This window comes from Antedon bifida, chromosome 8, assembly GCF_963402885.1.
Source record: "Antedon bifida chromosome 8, ecAntBifi1.1, whole genome shotgun sequence".
NCBI lineage: Eukaryota > Metazoa > Echinodermata > Crinoidea > Comatulida > Antedonidae > Antedon > Antedon bifida.
In genome coordinates this window covers 16,033,043-16,054,659 of record NC_136233.1, presented here as the reverse complement: position 1 = coordinate 16,054,659, position 21,617 = coordinate 16,033,043, and the positions used below count along the sequence as shown (strand labels likewise).

The 21,617-nt window shown below is 32.5% G+C and overlaps 3 protein-coding genes and 1 long non-coding RNA gene across 4 annotated transcripts; 2 read left to right on the top strand and 2 right to left on the bottom strand.

The window, feature by feature from the left end:
* Positions 1-3,257: 3,257 nt before the first annotated feature.
* LOC144850264 (neural cell adhesion molecule 2-like) lies at positions 3,258-4,535 on the bottom strand. Its single transcript, XM_078707504.1, has one exon. It carries the CDS (start codon positions 4,472-4,474, stop codon positions 3,329-3,331), a length of 1,146 nt encoding a protein of 381 aa, XP_078563630.1. The 5' UTR covers positions 4,475-4,535; the 3' UTR covers positions 3,258-3,328.
* A 2,878-nt stretch (positions 4,536-7,413) lies between these two features.
* On the top strand, positions 7,414-12,987 carry LOC144850670 (homocysteine-responsive endoplasmic reticulum-resident ubiquitin-like domain member 2 protein). The gene is made up of 7 exons (XM_078708037.1): positions 7,414-8,081; positions 8,674-8,751; positions 9,561-9,775; positions 10,259-10,372; positions 11,102-11,422; positions 11,596-11,764; positions 12,124-12,987. Exons 1-7 carry the CDS (start codon positions 7,941-7,943, stop codon positions 12,289-12,291), a joined length of 1,206 nt encoding a protein of 401 aa, XP_078564163.1. The 5' UTR covers positions 7,414-7,940; the 3' UTR covers positions 12,292-12,987.
* LOC144850694 (uncharacterized) lies at positions 11,698-21,344 on the bottom strand. Its single transcript, XR_013614106.1, has 3 exons — positions 21,243-21,344; positions 19,289-19,359; positions 11,698-11,820 (listed from the first exon to the last, which is right to left on the bottom strand). It is a non-coding gene; the product is annotated as an uncharacterized LOC144850694 (long non-coding RNA).
* Positions 14,126-20,587, top strand: LOC144850666 (uncharacterized). Its single transcript, XM_078708031.1, has 13 exons — positions 14,126-14,420; positions 14,860-15,043; positions 15,495-15,650; positions 16,075-16,211; positions 16,629-16,768; positions 16,966-17,151; positions 17,490-17,579; positions 17,802-17,885; positions 18,434-18,556; positions 18,965-19,096; positions 19,386-19,502; positions 19,637-20,170; positions 20,248-20,587. Exons 1-12 carry the CDS (start codon positions 14,408-14,410, stop codon positions 19,748-19,750), a joined length of 1,476 nt encoding a protein of 491 aa, XP_078564157.1. The 5' UTR covers positions 14,126-14,407; the 3' UTR covers positions 19,751-20,170; positions 20,248-20,587.
* Positions 21,345-21,617: the final 273 nt, after the last annotated feature.

The window sequence follows — 21,617 nt, the reverse complement described above, 5'->3', positions numbered from 1 at the left end:
TACACACACATACGTACCGCATTAACAATCATTTACTGTATCGATTGAAGCTTTTTTTAGTATTGTAAGTTTGGTACCTACCACCATTGGAATATTAAATATTAATGAGCGATACCTAGACTGTAATACAGGACATAGCCTTATCACTTTTGAGACATTATATTTATATCTCGCACGAAAACCCTGAAAGTGTAAAGCTTATGGCGGCGGTTTTGCCATTCTGTAATGTAACATTTCATGTTGAGATATTAAAGTTTAAGCTCAATAACACGTTATTGTAGCACGTGTCATAAACCCCAGGCTCTATGGCATCCCATTTGCGTATAAGCTAAATTTGGCATAAGTTGAAGGCCTAGATACATAATGTTATTTTGTTGTGTAGCAACAATACACTGTCTATATCTTCAGGTTCCAGGTGGGGTTTTCTCAAGATATACCATGTTCGAATTGTTAATTTATAAGCCTAAGAATAACGGTTACAAGCGATTAACGATTGAGAAGCCTCATCGGTTACTAAGTACTCCAGTAACATAGTTCATTAAGTCTCCTTATATTAATTCAAAGATTGTAACAAACAAAACAAGGCTAATTCTACCTATTGCTACTTAAGCTCTTCACTATATCATAATGAATAGTCCTAAGTCACTAGGCTATTTGAAGAAGCAGCTATTGATGAGGATAATACGCCTTTCTGATGAGGTTTACCACTTGCTCACAAAGAAAACAATTCCGGTTTATAGGTCTAACAGTGTTTCTTATAATAACAACTCAGAAAGTTTAATTAATAAGAACATTTGTAGAGCTTTTACTAACAGTTCGTTAATCTAAAATGCTTGTTTAATAAATACATAGGACATTTAGCCTGTCTTGTAACCATCAAGATATGGTTAATTTGAAAAAGAAGATGTAATGATGTCTCAAGTTACAGACAATGATTATGATATAGGCCTAATATATTTAAACTTCCTTCGATCAAATTGTAAAACACACAGTACATAAAATGACTTCAGCTTTTTCATTGAAGGAATTCTTATTAGATTTTACAATAATCATATTTATATAATTAACAGAAAAATTCTTACCTTACTTTATTTAACATTGTTGCCGTAGGTTAAATCAGTGTGTAAGTGGAAGTTGTATATTCAGGTTGTTTTAGTTGAAAACTAAGAGCCTCTAACACGGTTTTACCGACTTCTTTAGTACAATTTGATTACTGAATGTCACCACGAGAAGGCCTAAACTAACTATAAACTTCGGATAAATGCAAAATAAACCGACACCATTCTGTATATAAGCAATCGAGTAAATTACCTTTGGCACCAGTTTTAATTGCTCTTCTATTATAATCTATTTAAAGAAGATGGTGTCTATTTTAATTGTATTGTATTATTTGAAACGACGCTAATCTCGTCTTTTTAAAGATGTATGCCTATTTGTTCAACCGCAGGTCTGTATTTTCTCTGCTTGGTGCCGCGGAGGATGATCGCACAGCAATTAACTTTCAAGATTTTCTTTAATAAATCTTAAATCCTATAGTCTCTATGTAGTGTCAAAATTATATACTTGCAATGTAGATAAACAGATCATAGTGTATAATAAGGTTCTGATCGTTTTCAATTAATGGTTTATACAACAAAGATGAATCCGTATTATGTGAGACAATTTGACCATTGTACAAGCTTGGCGCCACTTGAAAATATCTCAAACTCCTTTTTGGCAAAAAGGAATATAAATTCTCAGAAAAAGGTATTGGTAATATATAATTAAGGTTGTGATTGCAGCAATTACACCTTTGACATTGTTCCTAAAATAGTGTTTGTTTCCGTTTAGTAAATACAGTAAATAAAGTAAAAATAAGATCATCTGATGATCTGTTTAAACAAAGAGGAAAGTTTACAACAAGTAGTAGGGCCTACTCAGGTTATATCAAATTTAAATACGGTATTTGTAATGATCTAAATACTTTTCACACAATTTATGTATAATACATGTTTTTTTATGTGCATGTATAAGTGCAATTATCATATCTAAAATACACGAATAAAAGTGGGTGCACACAAAAAAAACGAACAATTTACTGCATGGTTTTCGAACCGAAAATATAACAATTTATATTACAGGACTGATTCACAAAAAGACATGACTTATTCTGTATTTCTTCAACTAACACAATACAAGTTCAATGTTAATTCATCCCCTTCATTAGTCACTATTTAGTCTGTTGTTACTTTGCCAGGTTTCAAGTTAGGAAACTGACTCAGCTTGGAACTTCCGTTGCTGAAAAAATGAAAAACGACTTTGCATTTTCTGCAGCTGCCCAAGACATGTTCCTAATTATTCAAAGATATCCTATACCAATATTGTACAGTAATGATTGTTTATCTATTTTTTTTACAAATAATGTGATTCATATGTTGAACGTTTCGCTGGTCCACGTCGAAGCATGCTAAACGGACACATTTTGTTCGCGGAATTCCCACTGCTAAGTTTGGTTTTGATTTTAAATAAACGTAGATACAAGGATTCATATTTTATTTTATTTGTATACACTTGCAATTTAACAAAAATAGTATTCGGGTTTACAAAATTATATAAAAGATTTTTGAGGATCCGAATTAAGACACCCTGGTAACCAAAACCATCAAAATGTCTATTGATACAATAGAGAAGTTTCGACCAATCCCAAAGTACAAGATGACGTCATTAGACTAAAAACATCACATGTTATATAATCACGTGTGTTAAGCTCTGTCTACATTATCAAACTATATGTGACAAACAAATGTGATGTGCCTATATATGGAACAAAGTATTTAATACTCAGGTCAACTGAGGTAAAACATTAATTAATACAGGTAATTTTTGTAATAATTATGTGAAATTATCCAAACTTTAATAGTGACATACATATTTGTTGAAAGTTATAAACATCAACTTTAAATCGATAAAATGTAAATACCTTAATTTGTAAAACAACATTATATCAAAATAAGAAGGCCTACAAAACGAAATAGAGCAACCAGTTCGTGCTGATTCCTCACAGTTTCTAATCAGTTCCTCAATAAACTAAGTTGGTAGGGCCTAGGGTGCGTTAAAGTTATGTCCACAGACACAGCAAATCAGAAAATGTTTATAATGTTAGAGAACTGGTCAGAACTACGAAGTTCGTTCCATGAAATGTGAACGCATGTAAACGAACCTTTAGACCCTGCTGCAAACGTCATCGGAAACATTAAGCCTATGTATTTTGTTTATCGAAAGCTTTGAGAGACATGACGAAAATATTTCCTCAAAAACATTAATGTGCATTATTGCTCGTATAAATCTCTTATATTTTAGAATGTGATCGTCTTGCTTTTTTCCTGGAATATCTGATAAGCACTAACGCTAAGATAACCACTATGGCAACAACTAATAAGACAAACACGACGATAACTACCGGATGAAGAGTGCTTTTATCAACCAAAGGCGATTGCATTGTTGGTGCAGCCGTCCATGATGTCGTCGCTGCATCCGTTCCAATTTTGATCGACATTGCAGCTCCTTTACTCAATCTTCCATCTGGTGTTTCAACTTCACATTCGATCACTGAATTGTTGTCACTCTGTTTTAAATTGGTTACAGTTAGTACACGATTGTTTGCTTTCAGTTCAAATCTTCCCGTCATCATTATATCAACATCAACTTTGCTCCAAGAGTATTTGACATTCTCTCCCGATATCTCACTACAGACAAACGAAGCATTATCACCTACTTTATAAAATGCCTTGTCAGCTCTGACTGTAGCCACTGGAGATCGTTGAAGAGGTATGATAGTACAGAATGGTTCGTGAGCAAACGCATTTGAGATGGCTTTGCAACGAAATATGGCACCTTCGTCTGCACGTTGTAATATCTGATAGTAAGCTAAGGTTGTTGTACCCGCTTGGTTTAAGACTTCCCGACCGTTAATGTCCCATACCAATGTAGGAGTAGGCATCAGTCCTGATGCTGTTGCTGCTGAGCACGTTAGAGTAATTGTATCCCCAATTTTTGGCTTAGTTGGAGAGACATCGCAAGTAGGTGCACCTTCCATCGGCACTTCAATTGTCAGAGTAGCTTGCGCTAATTTCATGAAGGTTTGACGTGAATCGATATACCCACATTCATAAAGACCACCGTCAATATCTTGAGCATCAGTAATCTGTAGATGAAAATCACGCTTCTTATTGTTCCAAGTGACTTTGTATCTTCGGCGCAGCTCTGGATCGGTGACATACAGAAGGTGATTTACACTGACATACTTTTCACCAAGGTGCTCTACATGTTTCCAAACAACGGACTCTCCAGTTTGTATTGATGTCACACTGCATTCCAACGTGGCCGTACTTCCTCTTCTTACTTTCTGACTTATTGGACCTTGTATCAACTGCACTGCAGAAGTAAAACTTGTTGAGTAAATGAACAATAAAATGTATGATATTAAAGCCTTCATGATGATGTACCTTGTCAGTGTGCTCCCAAAATCAACGTTTTCACACTGAAGCACAAGACGAATATATCTGATTTTCATAGGCCTTCTCGCATAATTTCCGATTTAAGTTAACCAATCAGATGCAGCCAATGAATTGCAATGACAAATACTCACTTAATGTCTTCTGATAAATAATTATGATATGGAAAGTGTGATTTTTCCCTTGAAATTTTACTGCTATTTTTGTTTTTGTAAATACTAGGAACCTTGCTCAATTTGCGTTGTATAATTAACAACAATTAATTAGCAAAACAGTTGTACTGTAATATGTAAATTTTCACAGACGAGCGGTAACGGTAAGCGGAAAATCACAGAATCTGTTACATCTATCCTGAACGGAAACTGTCCGTCCGCTCCGCGTTGTGCGTAAATGGAATAACCGGGGAGTTGAAAATTAATATTTTACAACTTCCTGGGAATAATATAGATTCTATATTTGTATTACCGTTACCGCTCGTATTTGTAAATTGGCCTTTAAAACTTAACTTTAAAATGGTACTATGAAGTTATATTATCACGGAAGAAAATAAATCGAAGGGTCATTAAGGAAACATTAAAAGAGACCTATCCTATAGAGCCCACAACAACAAAATGGTTTTCGTTGAGTTGTTTTGGATTGATATTTCAATCTCAACGAATTAGAATATATAACGCCTATACCTAAACCAAAAGAACTGGTTTTTAAAATGGCGACCGCTATCACTACTTCGCTTATGTTTGCTATAATTATTAATAATTCTGAAGATATTAATTTTAGCTCCTACTATAGATCGATTTTTAAAAATTATTTTATTTCGAAATAGATATATTATGACAAAAAACATAATATCAACCCCAGACAGGAAAAAAATAGCTCAAAATAAGTGATAAAATGTAACGGTTTTTTTAAAAAGGATGAGTCAGGAACGGAAAATATTACTTTATTTTTTGACCTGATTTAGGTAAAGTGAAAGTAAGCTAACGAGAGAGAAAATGAATTGTTACTATCAGTGCCAAATTTGATAAAGATGCTATAGGCTACAATTCCCATTATGAAAGGAATTATTAAACTAACCTGTTTTTTATTTATTAAAATGAATGAGTAAGTGTAATATCATAATTAAACGAACAAGATTAAAATGGTATGGACACATAATTAGACTACCAATTAAACAAACAATGAAGGAAACTAAAAATAAAGTAAAAAGACCATCAGGAAGACAAAACGATAACGGGTCGATAAACCAAATAAAAAAAGATTCAAAAGGAAAAAACACATCTTTAGAACAATTACAAACAATCAAGCCCAAACAGAAAAGTATGGAAACAAATCGTGGAAAGTGTAGTGTCTGAATGATGAAAACATTAATTCAAGAGGAGAGAGAGTAGGCCTATATCATAAAATCACAGTACATTGATTGATTACATATTTATTTTATAATAATAGGCCGATGCCATACAACAGACAGTGATAACACATTACGAGACTATTTCTGACAAAAGTGGCGAGTGAGATTGTGAATCTCTGACTTATGTATAACAATAAGATAGTACATTCGAAACAAAGTCTTGAAATTCTTTATTTTTGGAACAAAGTTTTTCTTATAATATAATGACTAATACATATTGTGACATTACTAATTGACTTTGTCCAATTATTAAAGCTTATATTCCATAACCACATTGCAATAATTAATTTCCTGCCAAGGTTTGTCCCTTCTTATATTTAGTTCGTCACGTGTCGTATACGCGTGCCAAATACGCCCCCTGACTCGTCACGAGGGCTCAATCTTAAGAAACTTCCGATAATTTAATGAACATGCGTGTACACATTTTTTGGCACCAAATTAATATGACAAAATGTGAATAATTGATATAGTTCCATGTGATTTAGTGACTACGGTATGTTATACCATGGAGAAAATGCATAGGCCTACAATTTGGGGGGGGGGGGGGGGGGTGGCTGTTGGTGAGGGCCTACAAAGTTTACGGTACAACATCAGCAGAAGGCAATATCGCGCAGATGACTTCTTTCTTTATTCATCCAAAAATTAAAAACAAATACGTAAATATAACATTTAATTGGATAAAAAGGAAGAAGAGAAAATGCAACTTCATGCCTATCTAGCTCTACTCCCTATATAGATAAAAACCATTGTCGATATTCGATGTAGGCCTATTGCTGCTTACATAGATATTTTATTTGAAATACACATTTGAAACTTGCACTGACTTCTTGAAAGATACCATATTCACATATGAAAGGGATTATTAAACTAATTTATTAAAAGCAGGTCACCGTTTATATCATAAAATCAACGGTATGATTGATTATACATTTCTTAAAAAATAATAGGTCGATGCCATTACAGACAGTGATAACGTTACGAAACGTGACAAAGGTGGCGAGGTGAGATAGAGAATTGCGGTCCGTCGACAATCTAACGAAAATAGAAGTTTATAATAGTTTTTGCGGCCTCTTAATACGAAAACTTAAACTAGGCTTATGTAGGCCTACTATAGTATATTGAACACTGTAGACAGTACTTTGCTTTCCTAACTCGTTTTCATACCTTCTGTTGATGCTTTTCACAAAATTCATCGAATATAATTTTAATATTTGTACTTGTAGGAAGATACGGAGGAACAAGATGGGTGAACACGGAGAACGCCGCATAGACCTATATCATGTTCTAAATTGGTTCCAAACATCAAGTGCATTATAGCAAAAACACCGCCAATTTTTTTTTTTTTAATATAAAAACGCAACCACATTTATCTGTTCATACGTAAATGAATAGTTTGGTTAAAAATTACAAATATACGTACGTGCAGAGCCATAATATATTATGGCTCTGCGTACGTGTATTAAAAAACGCCACCACCTATAACGAACATAAAATGAAAGAATGTTTCGAGACCGGGAACCAGACTATAGTGTAGCCAATAGGATATCAAAGAGTGTGCTAAATAAGATCATGTGATGAATAGCGATATGACATCATCATCAGGGTTGTTTCGTCGAATTACGTCGCGGTAGGGTTGTGTTTTTGTTTTGTTTTGGACTAAAAGGAAGTAAAAACTCATAAACATTTGCTGTTTTGGTGCTATTTTTCGCAAGTAGTGTTACATTGATCTCTATACATACATTTTTATATTTAATGTGGCAAAAATAAAGTTATTTGTACGTAACAATCGTAGTTGAGCCTCTCTCCCACGACGTTCGTACGTAGCAGCAGCCTAGCAAGCCTTCAATAAGCAGCCTGGCTGGGCGCGCCACACTCAGAAACACGATATTCACGCCTGCATGCAGCTGTAATAGGGTATCCTAGCCTACCCTCATCTAGTTATTTTCATTCTATTGAAGTTGCAGGTAGTTAGGCTATCCTCTGTAAACTTATAAAAACTACCTTTTAAGAAGTAACTCAGAGTCAACGACAAAAATAATATGGAGACTGAAGAAGCTAAATTAACTGTGGTAGTCAGAACTCCAGACCAGTCTTCAGATGACTTTGTTATAGAATGTAACGAATTATGGACTGTAAAGAAAATCAAATCTTACATTTGTAAATTTTATCCCTCAAAACCGGTAAGTAGGACCGAAAAAATTGATATGAATAATGTTATAATGGCAATAGCCAATAGTAATACATTAAAAAAGCAACCAAAATGTTTAAGTTAGTAAAACCAGAAACTTTCGCACGCATTTAACTTTTGCGAATTTTGCGAGTGATTGAAATTCGCGAAAGTTTCATGCCGTGAGTGAATCATTTTCAGAACATACTGTAGGCCTACTACTGCACAATAACAATAGCTTATGTATTAGCACAGTAAGTAAGTAAGTAAGATGTCTTTATAACACAAAGGTCGCGCATACATGATCTTGTTACAGTATTTAATTTACGTAGTACTTTATTTTTCAAATTCGCAAAAGTTTTATGTCTCGAAAATGGCCAATGTAACTAATTCGCAAAAGTTTCATGTAGTGACAGTTTCTGGTTTTACAGTAATCTCTATTATTAAGTTTCTCGATTGAGCTTGAAAGTTTTTGCTAATTAATAATTCAAAATAATTTAATAAAAAGATATTTTCTCAATTGTTCATTGCTAAGATAATAAACTACTCAACTTACTTGGAAAAAAAAGATTTAAGATTGATCTGATATGTGTTTTTGTTTTCAGGCTGAGAAAAACCAAAAAATTATTTACTCTGGAAAACTACTAGCAGACAATTCAGTTTTAAAAGATGTATTCCGAGAGGTAAATGTTAAAAGTAACAACAAATATATCATAAGTCATCCTTCAATACAATGCTAATTTTTTTTTCTTCAAAATTAAGGTCCAATTTGGAAATCACACACACTATTTCAGCAGCATAGTAATTATACAACATGAATTAGATATTGTAATGGTACTGGTTCAGGTAACCATCTACATAGAGACATCTGGTAGCCATTGACATAAAGTTGGCATTTAGATTAATGCTACTACACAATATTTTTGTTTGTACTGGTGGTACATATACAAGTTACAAACCATAACAAACAATACAGTAAAGTCGCGGTCCAACAAACATGATCGACCTTTTACCCTACTACTTGTGTCATTAGTCAAGTACTGTACAATACAGTTGTAACTGTAATACAATATAGACAAAGCCACACTTTTAATAATACCTGTAATGTGCCTCTTTTGTGCTTGTGCCATATGGTGGTTTAGTACATGTATCGGAGAAGAACTAAAGTATTGTTGTATCAGTTACAGTGTTCAGCAAACTTATCTTTTTATACTGATTAATTATTTTAATACAAGATACTAAATAAATGGTCTTTAAAATGTATTGTTTAATATTTCCATTATTGAAATACTAAATGTTCAGTAATAAATAAATTTTGTCCAGTCATTTTGACTTAATAGCTCCGGGGTAAAATGTATTATATGGCATTTTATTATTTGCACACAAACTGTCAAAAATATTGTTGTAATTTGTAAATGTAAGGTTTACTTTTAAATCAGACTTATTTGTAATATAACTAACTTTGTATATAAATGAACAATTGCTTTTTCAGCAAGACGACCAACGACATACAGTACATTTAGTTTGTTTAAAGACAGCAGAGAGTGTAAAAAGCATTCCTACCCTGCCTGCTACATCCACACTTCCACAATCAAGACCGGTGCCAAGTAGCAGTGTAGGTGATGCCAGTGGCTCACAGACTGATGGATTAAGACATCGTCCCCCCACAGCAAACTCATCCTATAGCCCATATAATTATCCTTACAAGTGAGTAATAAGGTTTTAGATTTGATTGAACAGAATTGTTTACTCATTCAAGTTATTCTTGTCGGTGTTGTGCAACGAGTCGCCTCGTTGGGTGAAAATTAAAAATGTCTAAAGTTCTTGTGATGACATAAAAACTACGCCCAACGGAATTCAACTCAGACAGCACCGACGGATCATTAAATAAGCTTTAGGCTGGGTGCAAGTCAAACATTGGTGGAGGCAACCTCAATTACATCATTGTATGTTTAATCTTTTTCCACTAAATCAATGGATTGAGTAGCAATAGGTGTGTGATATGTCCAAATATGGTAGTGATATGCCCAAATGTGGTAGTGATATGCCCAAATATGGTAGTGATATAACATCATCGTGCCCATATATGGGCACATCACATTTTTTTCACATAATGTTTGATAGTGTAGACAAGGCTTGAGAGTAAATTATTAGATTTTATGGAATTATTTCTTTATTTACACCGTTTAGTTATGGTGGATATCAGATGCAATATGGTACTAATAATATACCAACATCAACTTACTACCAAGCCTACTGGATGCAACAATATTATGCCCAACAAATGGCGCAGTATGCTCAATAGTAAGTTCAAAGGTCAAATTAATCATTGTTTATACTAAACAAAACAGCATATTGGTATAATAATATACAAACAGTAAACTCTATTTGCTTTAACTTAAATTCAATCGTTGATTAACTTGATAAGCAATATAAAAAGAAAATTGCCAAAAAAAACCACTGGTTATTTTATCCACAGCAAATTAAAAATCGAGAATATATGCTGAAATATATTATTATATTTAATTTATTTTAAAAAAAGACTGACTGATGGATTAAGACATCGTCCCCCCATGACAAACTCATCCTATAGCCCATATAATTATCCTACTTACAATTAAAGTGAGTAATAAGGTTTTAAAAAGGAAATTGCAAAAAAAAACCACTGATTATTTTATCCACTTGGAGCAAATTAAAAATCAAGAATATATGCTGAAATATATTATTATATTTAATTTATTTAAAAAAAAGACTGACTGATAGATTAAGACATCGTCCCCCCATGGCAAACTCATCCTATAGCCCATATAATTATCCTACTTACAAGTGAGTAATACGGTTTTAAAAAGGAAATTGCAAAAAAAACCCACTGATTATTTTATCCACTTGGAGCAAATTAAAAATCAAGAATATATGCTGAAATATATTATTATTTTTTTTATATTAATTTTTTATTTTATTTAATTTATTTAACAAAAAAAAACCCTATTGTGTATACTTTTTAATTTATGGTTTAATAAATACTTCTCACAGTTCAAATCAGCAGATGACATCAACGCCGAATGCACTAAATGCTAACGTGAACCCAGCTCCCGTCGTCAACCTCGCAGCAGCTCAACCTGTAGTACCAAATGTAAACATCGCAAACAACGCTCCGCCTGCTCAAAACAACGTACGAATGAACGCCGGTGTTGGACCTGCTATTGATGATGATGACGACGATCAAATGAACCGTGATTGGCTCGACTGGAGTTATATGTTTTTCCGCGCGACTGTTCTTATATCGATTGTTTATTTCTATTCGTCAATGAATAGATTCATGATTGTGATTGGATTTATATCATTCTTTTATTTGTAAGTGTTTTTTTATTTTAATTTTAGCAGTTAAAAACCGATTCTGTAACCTTGATTACTATATTATAGCTAATTTAATTAATTATAGTCTTGGACAAAAATTGCCAAACTCCATAAAAACTTTTTGAACTAAGGAAAATAATTGCTTACCCCTTTCATGGTTTATTTTTCAGTTATCGACAAAGACAGCAGACACTTCGAAGACAAGTGGCAGCTGGTGAGGCTGCAGCAGCAGCTGCCGCAGCAGCAGCGGCGGCAGCTGCACCACCACCACAAGAAGAAATACCAACAGAACAAACGGATGGTGATCAACAAGAAAATGAAGAACATACCAATCAGCAGGTATCAGTGTTGAATTCATAACTTCCTTTCTTTTTCAGCTTTACAGGGACATTTTTCTGTGTTCAAAATAAACAAATATAAATGAAAAATTAAATATATATTTTAACACTACAGCCAACCACTGTTGACGGAACACTTCCTTTAATTGGGGTTTTCTTTAATAAAATGAAAGCCATCAACCCAGATATAGACATAGCTATACTTTATTCATGAAAAATACATTTTCGAAAATTGTGTTCCTTGGCAATATAAGATAAAATATATTTAAAATACTTATAAGAAAAACATACACAACAATTATTAGTATATTAATCACAAACTAAGAACTAATTATTGCTATCATTTTAATTTTTTTACAGACTGAGCAACCTGAAAATGTTAATAACGAATTACAGACAGATTCAAATGCAACTGAAACGCCTCCCTCACCTCCGCAACCCGGAGTATTTGCAACTGCATGGATATTCTTCAGTAGTTTCTTTACATCATTAATTCCCCACGAGCCACCCCCAGCAAATTTAAATTAATTGAGGAATAATATTAATTGATTGAAAACTTTGGAAGAAAGTTGTTTTCTGTTTTAGTTTATGAATTTAAAAGAGTGTGTTATCTATAAGAAGAAACAAAAAATATTGCTTGTTTTTCCTAACATTCCAGAAAGTGGAAGCTATTCTTTGACTTTATTTATGTACAGAAAACAGGGCTCTATTACATCATTTTAAATTCATACTTATTTTAACAAGGTGATTGGAATATTTAAAATTTATTTAGCTTCATGGTAGAAGAAAGAATATTTTGAAATTATTCAAAATTACAATGAAAAAGTTATTAATATAATAAAAACAAATATTTTAATGTTTTTATCTTCTAATTTATTTTCATATTTACTTTATAAATAGTTTCTGTAATGTTAAATTAAGATACAATACAAAAAGTTTTATTTTAACAAATGGTTGTTTCTAGGAATTATTATTAGGTATAATTAGGTGTATTTGACTGGTCACATACGAGCTTCTCAAAACTAATCGTAAAAGATTTACTTGCATTGCTCATATAAACAGTGAGGAGTCCGAGGAGCTAGATCTTCTTAAAACAGACCAGTTGGGATAGGCCTATTACTGTAATTATGTGCAACTTATATATAAATGTATATAGCATTTACATTAGTGTCAGCATTAAGTTTCAATTCTGGTTTAAATTTTTGTATTTTCTACTGTGGTTGTTGGTTAGAAACACACAGAAAACACAAATCCGAAAATGAGATATGGCATTTAATATACTGTAGAATACCTATTAAGTGGACACTTTTACGACCCAGCAAAGTGTCCCCTTAATAGAGGTGTCCCCTAAATAGGGATGGGACGTATATTGCCACAGAAAAATGTTTTTGTAAAAACGCCACACCAATATACATATTTGTATTCATAAGTATAGTGAAAAGAAGATGTGTGTTAACAATAGGCAGAGTATGTATAGCATGTAAAATGTATTTTATGAAGGTACCTGGTTAAGGTATCAAAATCATGTTTTTGTAATTAATTATAAATTTTGTTTTAACATAATTTCCTTGTATCATAAACTGTATAGTTCCAATATGATATATAATATATTTTGTGTATTTTTATTTCTTGTTTGATAATTATTAAAATAATTAATATTGTACAGATTTAAATTATTTAATACTGTAATTGGTTGGGTGTATAGGAAGGTACAAGGGATTTAAAACATTTATATTAACCTAGTATCATTTCATAACTATACAATGTTGGATCCAGATGCGGGGGTTGACATATTTCGCCTTCCCCATATTATTATATTATCTGAATTACTTTTTGTCGATGAACCCCCTCCCCGGTCGCTTACGTTTTCCAGCTGTCATATTATGTACAACATAAGGAGGTATCGCCATGTTCCCTCTGAAATTTAAACCATTTTACATAATATGTTCACCAATAAAACAACATTATTTAAAATAAAGTTTCTGATTGTCTTCATTAAAGTATTATTTTTTTCTTTTTCAAATGATATAATGTGTGGGAGAACTTGTTCCATCATTTGTCAATTGATACATATTATAAGCTTATCCCATAAATTTTATTCTGCTATTTTTATTGTTAGAAATAATCTAGGCATCCTGTTTCTGATTTTTAAAACAAAACTATTGTATGATAATTTTGCATTGAACTTATTTTACTATCTTTGAATGGCACTTCATTACAGCAGTAGGATTTCACTGTTGACATTTTCTGGTTCATTGAACATGCTTAGCCAAGCGTAAAGACAATGGAAAACAGCTGATCAATACAATGTTGATAATATATGAATGTGATATATCGTACCATAATTCAGATAAGGTCCACGTCGAAGTCTCATGCTGGTTTATTACATCAACCTTGACCCAATATCAGCCTTTGTTTTCCATGCTTATGTTGAAAGCAGTCATATAGTGAACTTGAGCCAACCAAGTCAACCAAGGTGTTTCTCCAATCATCAGGAAATTCCTCATCATCCAGCTGTCAGCCTATCTACTCAGTACAGTGATCCAGGCTAGGCCTATGTATCTATCCTATTATAATTCCTAGGCATAAAGCTTCATTTGACTGCTCTATTTTTCCTGCTTTCTTGCTTGAACTGTATTTCGAAATGGCAGGTAACCGTAAGTCAAGAGTAATTTTCATTTTCTGATCATATATTCATAAGGCAAAATTAAATTATGATACTACTTACTACTACTTAGACTTAGTACTAGGAGTTGATGCTACCTTTAGAAGTTATTGAATAGTCACGAAACATCTGTTATAGTACATGATTTGCGCAATTTGAAAATTACACAAGAATTTTCTTGCGTAATTTGTTAATTTTGCAATTGTGCCTTTTTGATTCCCTATTCTATGCCAATAAGACAACATAATAAAGTGTATTGTTGACGTTGCCAATACAAAATAATGCATTATACTAAAGAAAACTTTAAATTACATGCATGGTTGACTGCCAATAGCTTGATTCATTTGCTATATAAATATGCTATATAAACAATAATTATTCCTGCCAGATTATTTATAATTTATCCATTTTCATAAAATTACTTTTATTAGAAAATGACAAAAGCCGAAAAGATATGTCTGCGTTCTGGGAACAGCATTCCAAAGAGGCGTCATTGGAAGAAATGTTTCTGGACTCGCAAGCGAAAGAAATTAGTAAAATGGAGGAGAGAGAGATTCTTAGCCTGATGTGTGATGTTAAGAAGAAAGATGTTTTGGAATTGGGAAGTGGAATAGGGTATGTATCAATAATTTTAAAAAACATTACTGACATTTAAACTATGCATTATTTATTTTTTTCATATTCATTTTATTTATCAGAAAGTTTTCAACATTTAAAACATAAATTGATCAATCAAATTAACTATTGATAGGGTAACAAACTAGAAGGCAGTGCCTTTGTGTCATGGAGACCCTATGGACAAAACAAACGAAAAACAACAAGTGAATTCATATACAAAAACAAAATAATGTGACCACAGCGCTTGGCTTGTATAATAAGTTAACTGACAATACAATTTTAAAAACTAATATAATATGACTTAATTTTCCTTTACGGTAAACTTTTTAAAAAGGTAAACTGGCGAATTTGTGGACGAGTTACAATAATAAAAAACTAGCTTCTACAAAGCTTCTACACATTTAAAATGATATTCCTTAGATTATATATTTTGTCACTGTTTTCACAGACGATTCACCGGAACGTTAGCTAAAGATGCTAATCATGTGACCAGCCTTGACTTTATGGAACCATTTGTTAGGAAGAGCAAGGAGATAAATGGTCACTTGAAAAACATCACATTTGTGACAGCTGATGTTACTAAACAAAACTTTGAACCAAAGAGGTAGAGTATGTTCTCTTTTATGTAAAAGGTTGGTGGTTGTTGTATAGTCTAGAGTGTGTTAATATTAGTAAAAAGATAAATATTTGTCACATTGCTACAGACTTTAGGAAAGTCAAGCAGACAGACTGGGGCACTGCCATAACATCGTCACAGTTTCAAGTCACTCCTCGACCATAATTCCAGTTGTAGAACAAGGGCCGCTTCATGTATAACATAAGCACTTCAAACTGGAGTTCCAGTGTATACATCTGGCTTGTGTGCACCTCAAATAACCAGTCCATTTTTAGGAAAGAATAGGTCATTACAATGTTGATACTGATTCATCTCAGTCCCTGTCACTTAATACAGTACAATGAGCTATCATTTTGTTACGTTGGCTATGGGATAGAACGGAACTGTAAACTACCTACGCTTTTCCCCCCAGTTTTGATGTGGTTTTCAGCAACTGGTTACTAATGTATCTCAGTGATGCTGAAGTTAATGAGCTCATAATAAATATAATCAAGTGGATAAAACCTGGTGGAAAGGTCTTTTTTAGAGAGTCTTGTTTTAGACAATCAGGTAGGTTTAAACTGTTGCCTACAGTGTGTAGGCAGAACTGGATGTTGAACACCTTTAAGCTCTGTCTACACTATCAAACTAGTTGGACAAACAAAGTGTGATGTACCCAAATATAGAAGTGATATGCCCAGATATGGTAGTGATATGTTCATATGGGCACATCACAGAGCTTTAGGTATCGTATGGCAGAAGATGTACGTGTAGTAAAGGGCAGTTGTGGATCCAGGGGGTGGGGGTGGTTTGTGGGAGGTTGGTTATGCCTAAAAATGGTAAAATAAAGTGATGTTTTTGTTCTATCTTTTACATTTTTGGATCCACTTTTGGGTGGTTGTACAGAGGAACGACAACCCTGTATTGATCCTCTTGATCTTGAAGAAATAAACATCTAAATATAGTTTTTATTTTGACAACCAACAGGCAATACCAAACGAGACTTCAATCCGACAAATTACCGTTCACCGTCAACCTACTGTGCAATGCTTCAACTAGCTAAGGCTGAAACTCCTGCCATGGGGCTAGATATTATGTTCTGTAGAAACATTAAAACTTACATTGAGGTAATTTTTCATTTATTTTTTCATTACAAATAGTTTGATTAAGAATTGAAATTTAAAGTGTTTTTTTATTTTAAAACATATTTTAAAATTTAACCTTGTTTATACTATAGAGGATATCCATAAAAAGCATATGCTGACAATTAAATGGCCCTCACATAAGTAGATAAAACAAATATTTTTGGTCTGTTTTGTTTTAGTTGAAAAAAAATCACCATCAATGTTGCTGGTTGCTGCAGAAAGTTTCTAGAACCACTAGTCACCAAGGTTACGACACTTTCCAGCAGTTTTTAGACAACAAACAGTATACAAAGAATGGTGTTTTAAGATATGAGCGAATATTTGGAGCTGGTTATATTAGTACTGGCGGACAGGATACAACAAAAGTAAGTGGTTGATATTAGGTCAGCTAAACTGGTGATGTGGAACAATGACATTCCATATGTTTCATTTATCACTGATTTTGAACACATATGTTAGTAGCTTTCTATACATGTTTAATCACCAAATTAAAATATAAATGTTTTACTCAGATAACAATTATCTTTTATTTAAAGGCAAACTAGGCAATGTAGATACAGATAAGAAAAACAAAAAGCTAAATCAAAATGGGAATGTTAAACCATGTATAAAATAATAAAATAATACCTCCATGGTTAAACTGCCAGAAAGAAGTGCCAATCTTTTGGAAAACATTATGATTATCTTTTAAAAAATCTTTTAGGAATTTGTTGCTACATTGAATCTGAAGCCTGGACAGAGAGTGTTAGATGTAGGTTCTGGTATTGGTGGAGGGGATTTTTATATGGAAAAGGTAAATTAATGAGACTTAATTGTTTCTGTAGATATTCTTTAAATTCTGTATAATTATGTATCATTTCATTTTCTGATTCATAAATTGATAATTATTGATTAAAATTAAATGGTTTTATGTTCATTTTAACTAAATCCGACTAAATACCTAAAAGGTAATTCATTTATTATGTTCTATTATTTTATTTTTTATAAAAATAAATATAAATTGTATTGTACCTAGAAATATGGTGCTGAAGTGTTTGGCATTGACTTATCAGCTAATGTTGTAGAAATTGCTATGGAACGCTCTCCAGCAGACACAAAGGTATTAATATTAGATGCTGTATACCAATTGATTTAGAATCGATAATGTGTATTTACAGTACACAAAATAAATGTTTATGAGTTGAAAGATTGACTGTTCTACTATACAGTAGGCCTACAGTGATTAAGTTCGCCTTTTTACAATCCTTGGCATTTTACATTACTTTCTATTGTTCTGTAATGTTTGTTTTCATGATTTCATATGAATAAATCAAATCAAAAGGCAACGTTCTGATTTTGTAAGCAGAGTAAAACTGTTATAGATGGTGCACACTATTAATTGCTTTTCTCCCAAAACTAGAAACCTTATATTCCGACATTTTCAGTTTTCTCTTATTTGCTAAAATGAATTGTGAAAATGAATGGTGAGTGCCTCGGGCACTTGGAAATAATTTCATCAATGTAGCATATAGCAAATAGCTATACAAAACTTACTTACCTTACTGCTACACATAAATGTGAAACAAAACTATGTTTACTAAAAATTCAAAATGACTATTATTACAGATTTGTTTGTACTATATTTATTGTTGTTTTGGTATATTTTAGGTCCAGTTTCAGATCTGTGATGTGACAACAATAGAGTTTGAATCAGAGAGTTTTGATGTTGTATACAGTAGAGATACCTTGCTACATATACCGGATAAGTTTGCAGTCTTTAAGCAATCTTTTGTGAGTTTAAAGCTCTGTCTACACTATCAAACTATCAAAAAAAAGTGTGATGTGCCCAAATGTGGTAGTGATCATCATCATGTCCATATATGGTCACACATTTTTTGATAGTGTAGACAGAGTTTCACTTTATAATACTTTAGCAATTAATACAATAAATGATAATTATTTTAAAATTTGTAATGCTAATACTTATGATAATAACTACAATGATATGATTATCAAATGTTTTAGAATTGTTTTGTTCTTTTTTAAGCATATTGTGTGTAAATATTGTCGTATTGGTCATGTAATGCATTGTCTACAGACTTTAAGACTAATATATTTATAATATATATAACACATTAGGTCATGTATCGATTTTCTTTCAAATTCATAACATTTTTTCGCATTACAATGACTTTTTAGAAATGGCTGAAACCCGGTGGAAAACTATTTATATCAGATTATTGCCATGGTGACTGTGAACATTCCGATAAATTTAAATCATATGTAGCTCAGCGAGGTTATGTTCTGCATACAGTTAAACGATACGGAAAGGTATTTAAATGAATTTTAAACACAAATTTTATATTATATACTGGCACTTTTCTATTCACAGCATCTGATTGGTTAATAGCCGCAATAATTATTGCCTTTCCTTCAACTCTAAGTTTGCTAATGAGGACATGCATGCAACATATACAGTATGTATGATCTTTATACAGTAATACTGTACATTTAAGCTCTTACCATAAAACCTCTATACTTGACATTCTATTCTTTGGAAGTATCTCCAATATACTGAGAATGACATCTTGCACCTGTAAATAATTAAAATTTTCTTTAGATGTTAGAAGAAGCAGGTTTTGTCAATGTAAAAGCATATGATCGTTCAAAACAATTTATTAGAATTTTGAAACAAGAGAGGGCACAAACAGAGGCTGCTAAAGATATGTTTATAAAGGTAAGGAAAAGAGAGCTACATCTAATTATGTTGATCTATTATTATTATTTATCAAAGAGCATTAAAAGCAGTTTCCAATTGATCATCCTCTCAAAAACTTAACATTTCTAACCCACTTTTAATTTTTACATTAGGATTTCTCTGAAGCTGATTACAATGATATTGTTGGTGGATGGACTGAGAAGTTGGGACGAGTTGAGCTTGGAGATCAAGCATGGGGCACATTTTATGCCGAAAAACCACTTTAAAGTTGGAATAGAAGTTGAGACACAGTTGAGTGCATTAGCCCATTTTAAAATAAAATAACATTTTTATAAACAAGCAAAAAAATATTTGTATATTGTAATGTTTTAAATTACTTGCTGACGACGTTGTCTTCCAGTTCCAGTTTCTATCTTTATAGTTCCTATGAAACTACTTACCTACTAGACCATTTTGTTATGGTCAGATTTTAGATTGTCTACCTTGCTTAATGTGAATTTATTTTATCCACAATTTTAATACTATAAATAAAATATGTGACATACAAAAATGTGTATTTTCACATTTAAATAATATTAAATTATAGCAGCCTGGATTTCTTTAAATACAGTAAAATTTCAAAAGCCTAAAATTAAATTATATTCATAAATATATCCAATCCAAATATAGAATGATTGTATTAAAAGGTTATTTCACAAAAAATACAATTATATACATACAATATTTAAAATTTTTTTTAAATATAGAATGATTGTAATAAAAGCTTATTTCACAAACAATACAATTTTATTTAAATGTTTATTGTAAGTTGAAACAATTTGTCCTTCGTATTGGGACCAAGGTGTTATTGTTATTTTATGGTCATTACCAACATGGTAGCCATGTGTCAATAATTCTTGTTAAAATAATATTACCACAAATAGTGTTTGTAAAAGAGCATTTATAAATGGAGTTTCTAATGGAGTTACTGTATGAAAAAGTGTCAATATTTATATCAAGTTAATTTCTTGAATCTGGGACCAAGTTGGACTAAACTCTCGCTTCAGATGATTTTTATTGTCAATGGTTACATTTTTGAGAAAATGTTACGATGCTGCTTAATAAATGATTATTGTGAACTTATATTACTTGTATACATTGGTGTCGATTCTAGAACCATTAGATAATTACGCCTATGTCGCAAGTCATTCCACCACAGTCAGTATCATCTCAGCTAGGCCCACCCAAACCCATCCGATTTTCAAGTATTACCCAGGCCATCCTAAGCCTTTTGGCTGGGTTCTATAAATGTAGCATGACAGCCTAAGGCCTACATATATGCCTGGGAGATGGATGATAGCAACGTTTAATTAATATGCAAAAGACTTACTTACGTAGAAGGCATTATATTATGAAAGCAAAAGAAATTAAATACTCTTTAAATAACTTTCCATTTTCATTTCGATCGCCGCCATGAACAACGGCAGGCGATCGTCGTGTGGTGGTGGTGTTTGTGATTGGTCAGTAGTTCAATAGCAGGATGGACCATTACGCATGTGCATGTTATGTATTACACCGTGACGATGGAGCGTTTCCTCCACTCACGAACAGCCAGCGTGTGCTCTGGGCGTTTGCTACTAGACCTAGAAATGCATTCCGATCCGTGATGGAAGGAATGTACTACTAGTAATCTTTTATAAACTCTCTAGTCACGAGCTAAATTCATGATACCCATATTTGTCAAATTACGTTATTTGAATGAATACAAAGTGGACTTACCAGTTACAATTATTTGACACTTTATGTTCCTGTTAATTTAGTCAAACAAATCAAATGAACTTCGTGGCGATTCGAATGGCCCTGTGACGATATCGCGGTAAAAATGAACAATGATTTTACAGGCGCGAAAATCAATGAACCGTGAACATTTTAAATCAAAATATTTGCATAAAATTTAAGTGCAATTCATACTGCGTGGTGATTGCTTGGTTGAGGCAGAGGCAACTGCTTTTCAAGTCATTTTGGTTTTCTCACGGCCGAAAAAAGGATACTGTATACACATTTCATGATTACTTAAAAAATGCATAAATTGCATAGCTCAGATCAAATGGCACATATAATGAGTTTTATAAATCTATTCATTTGTATAATTAT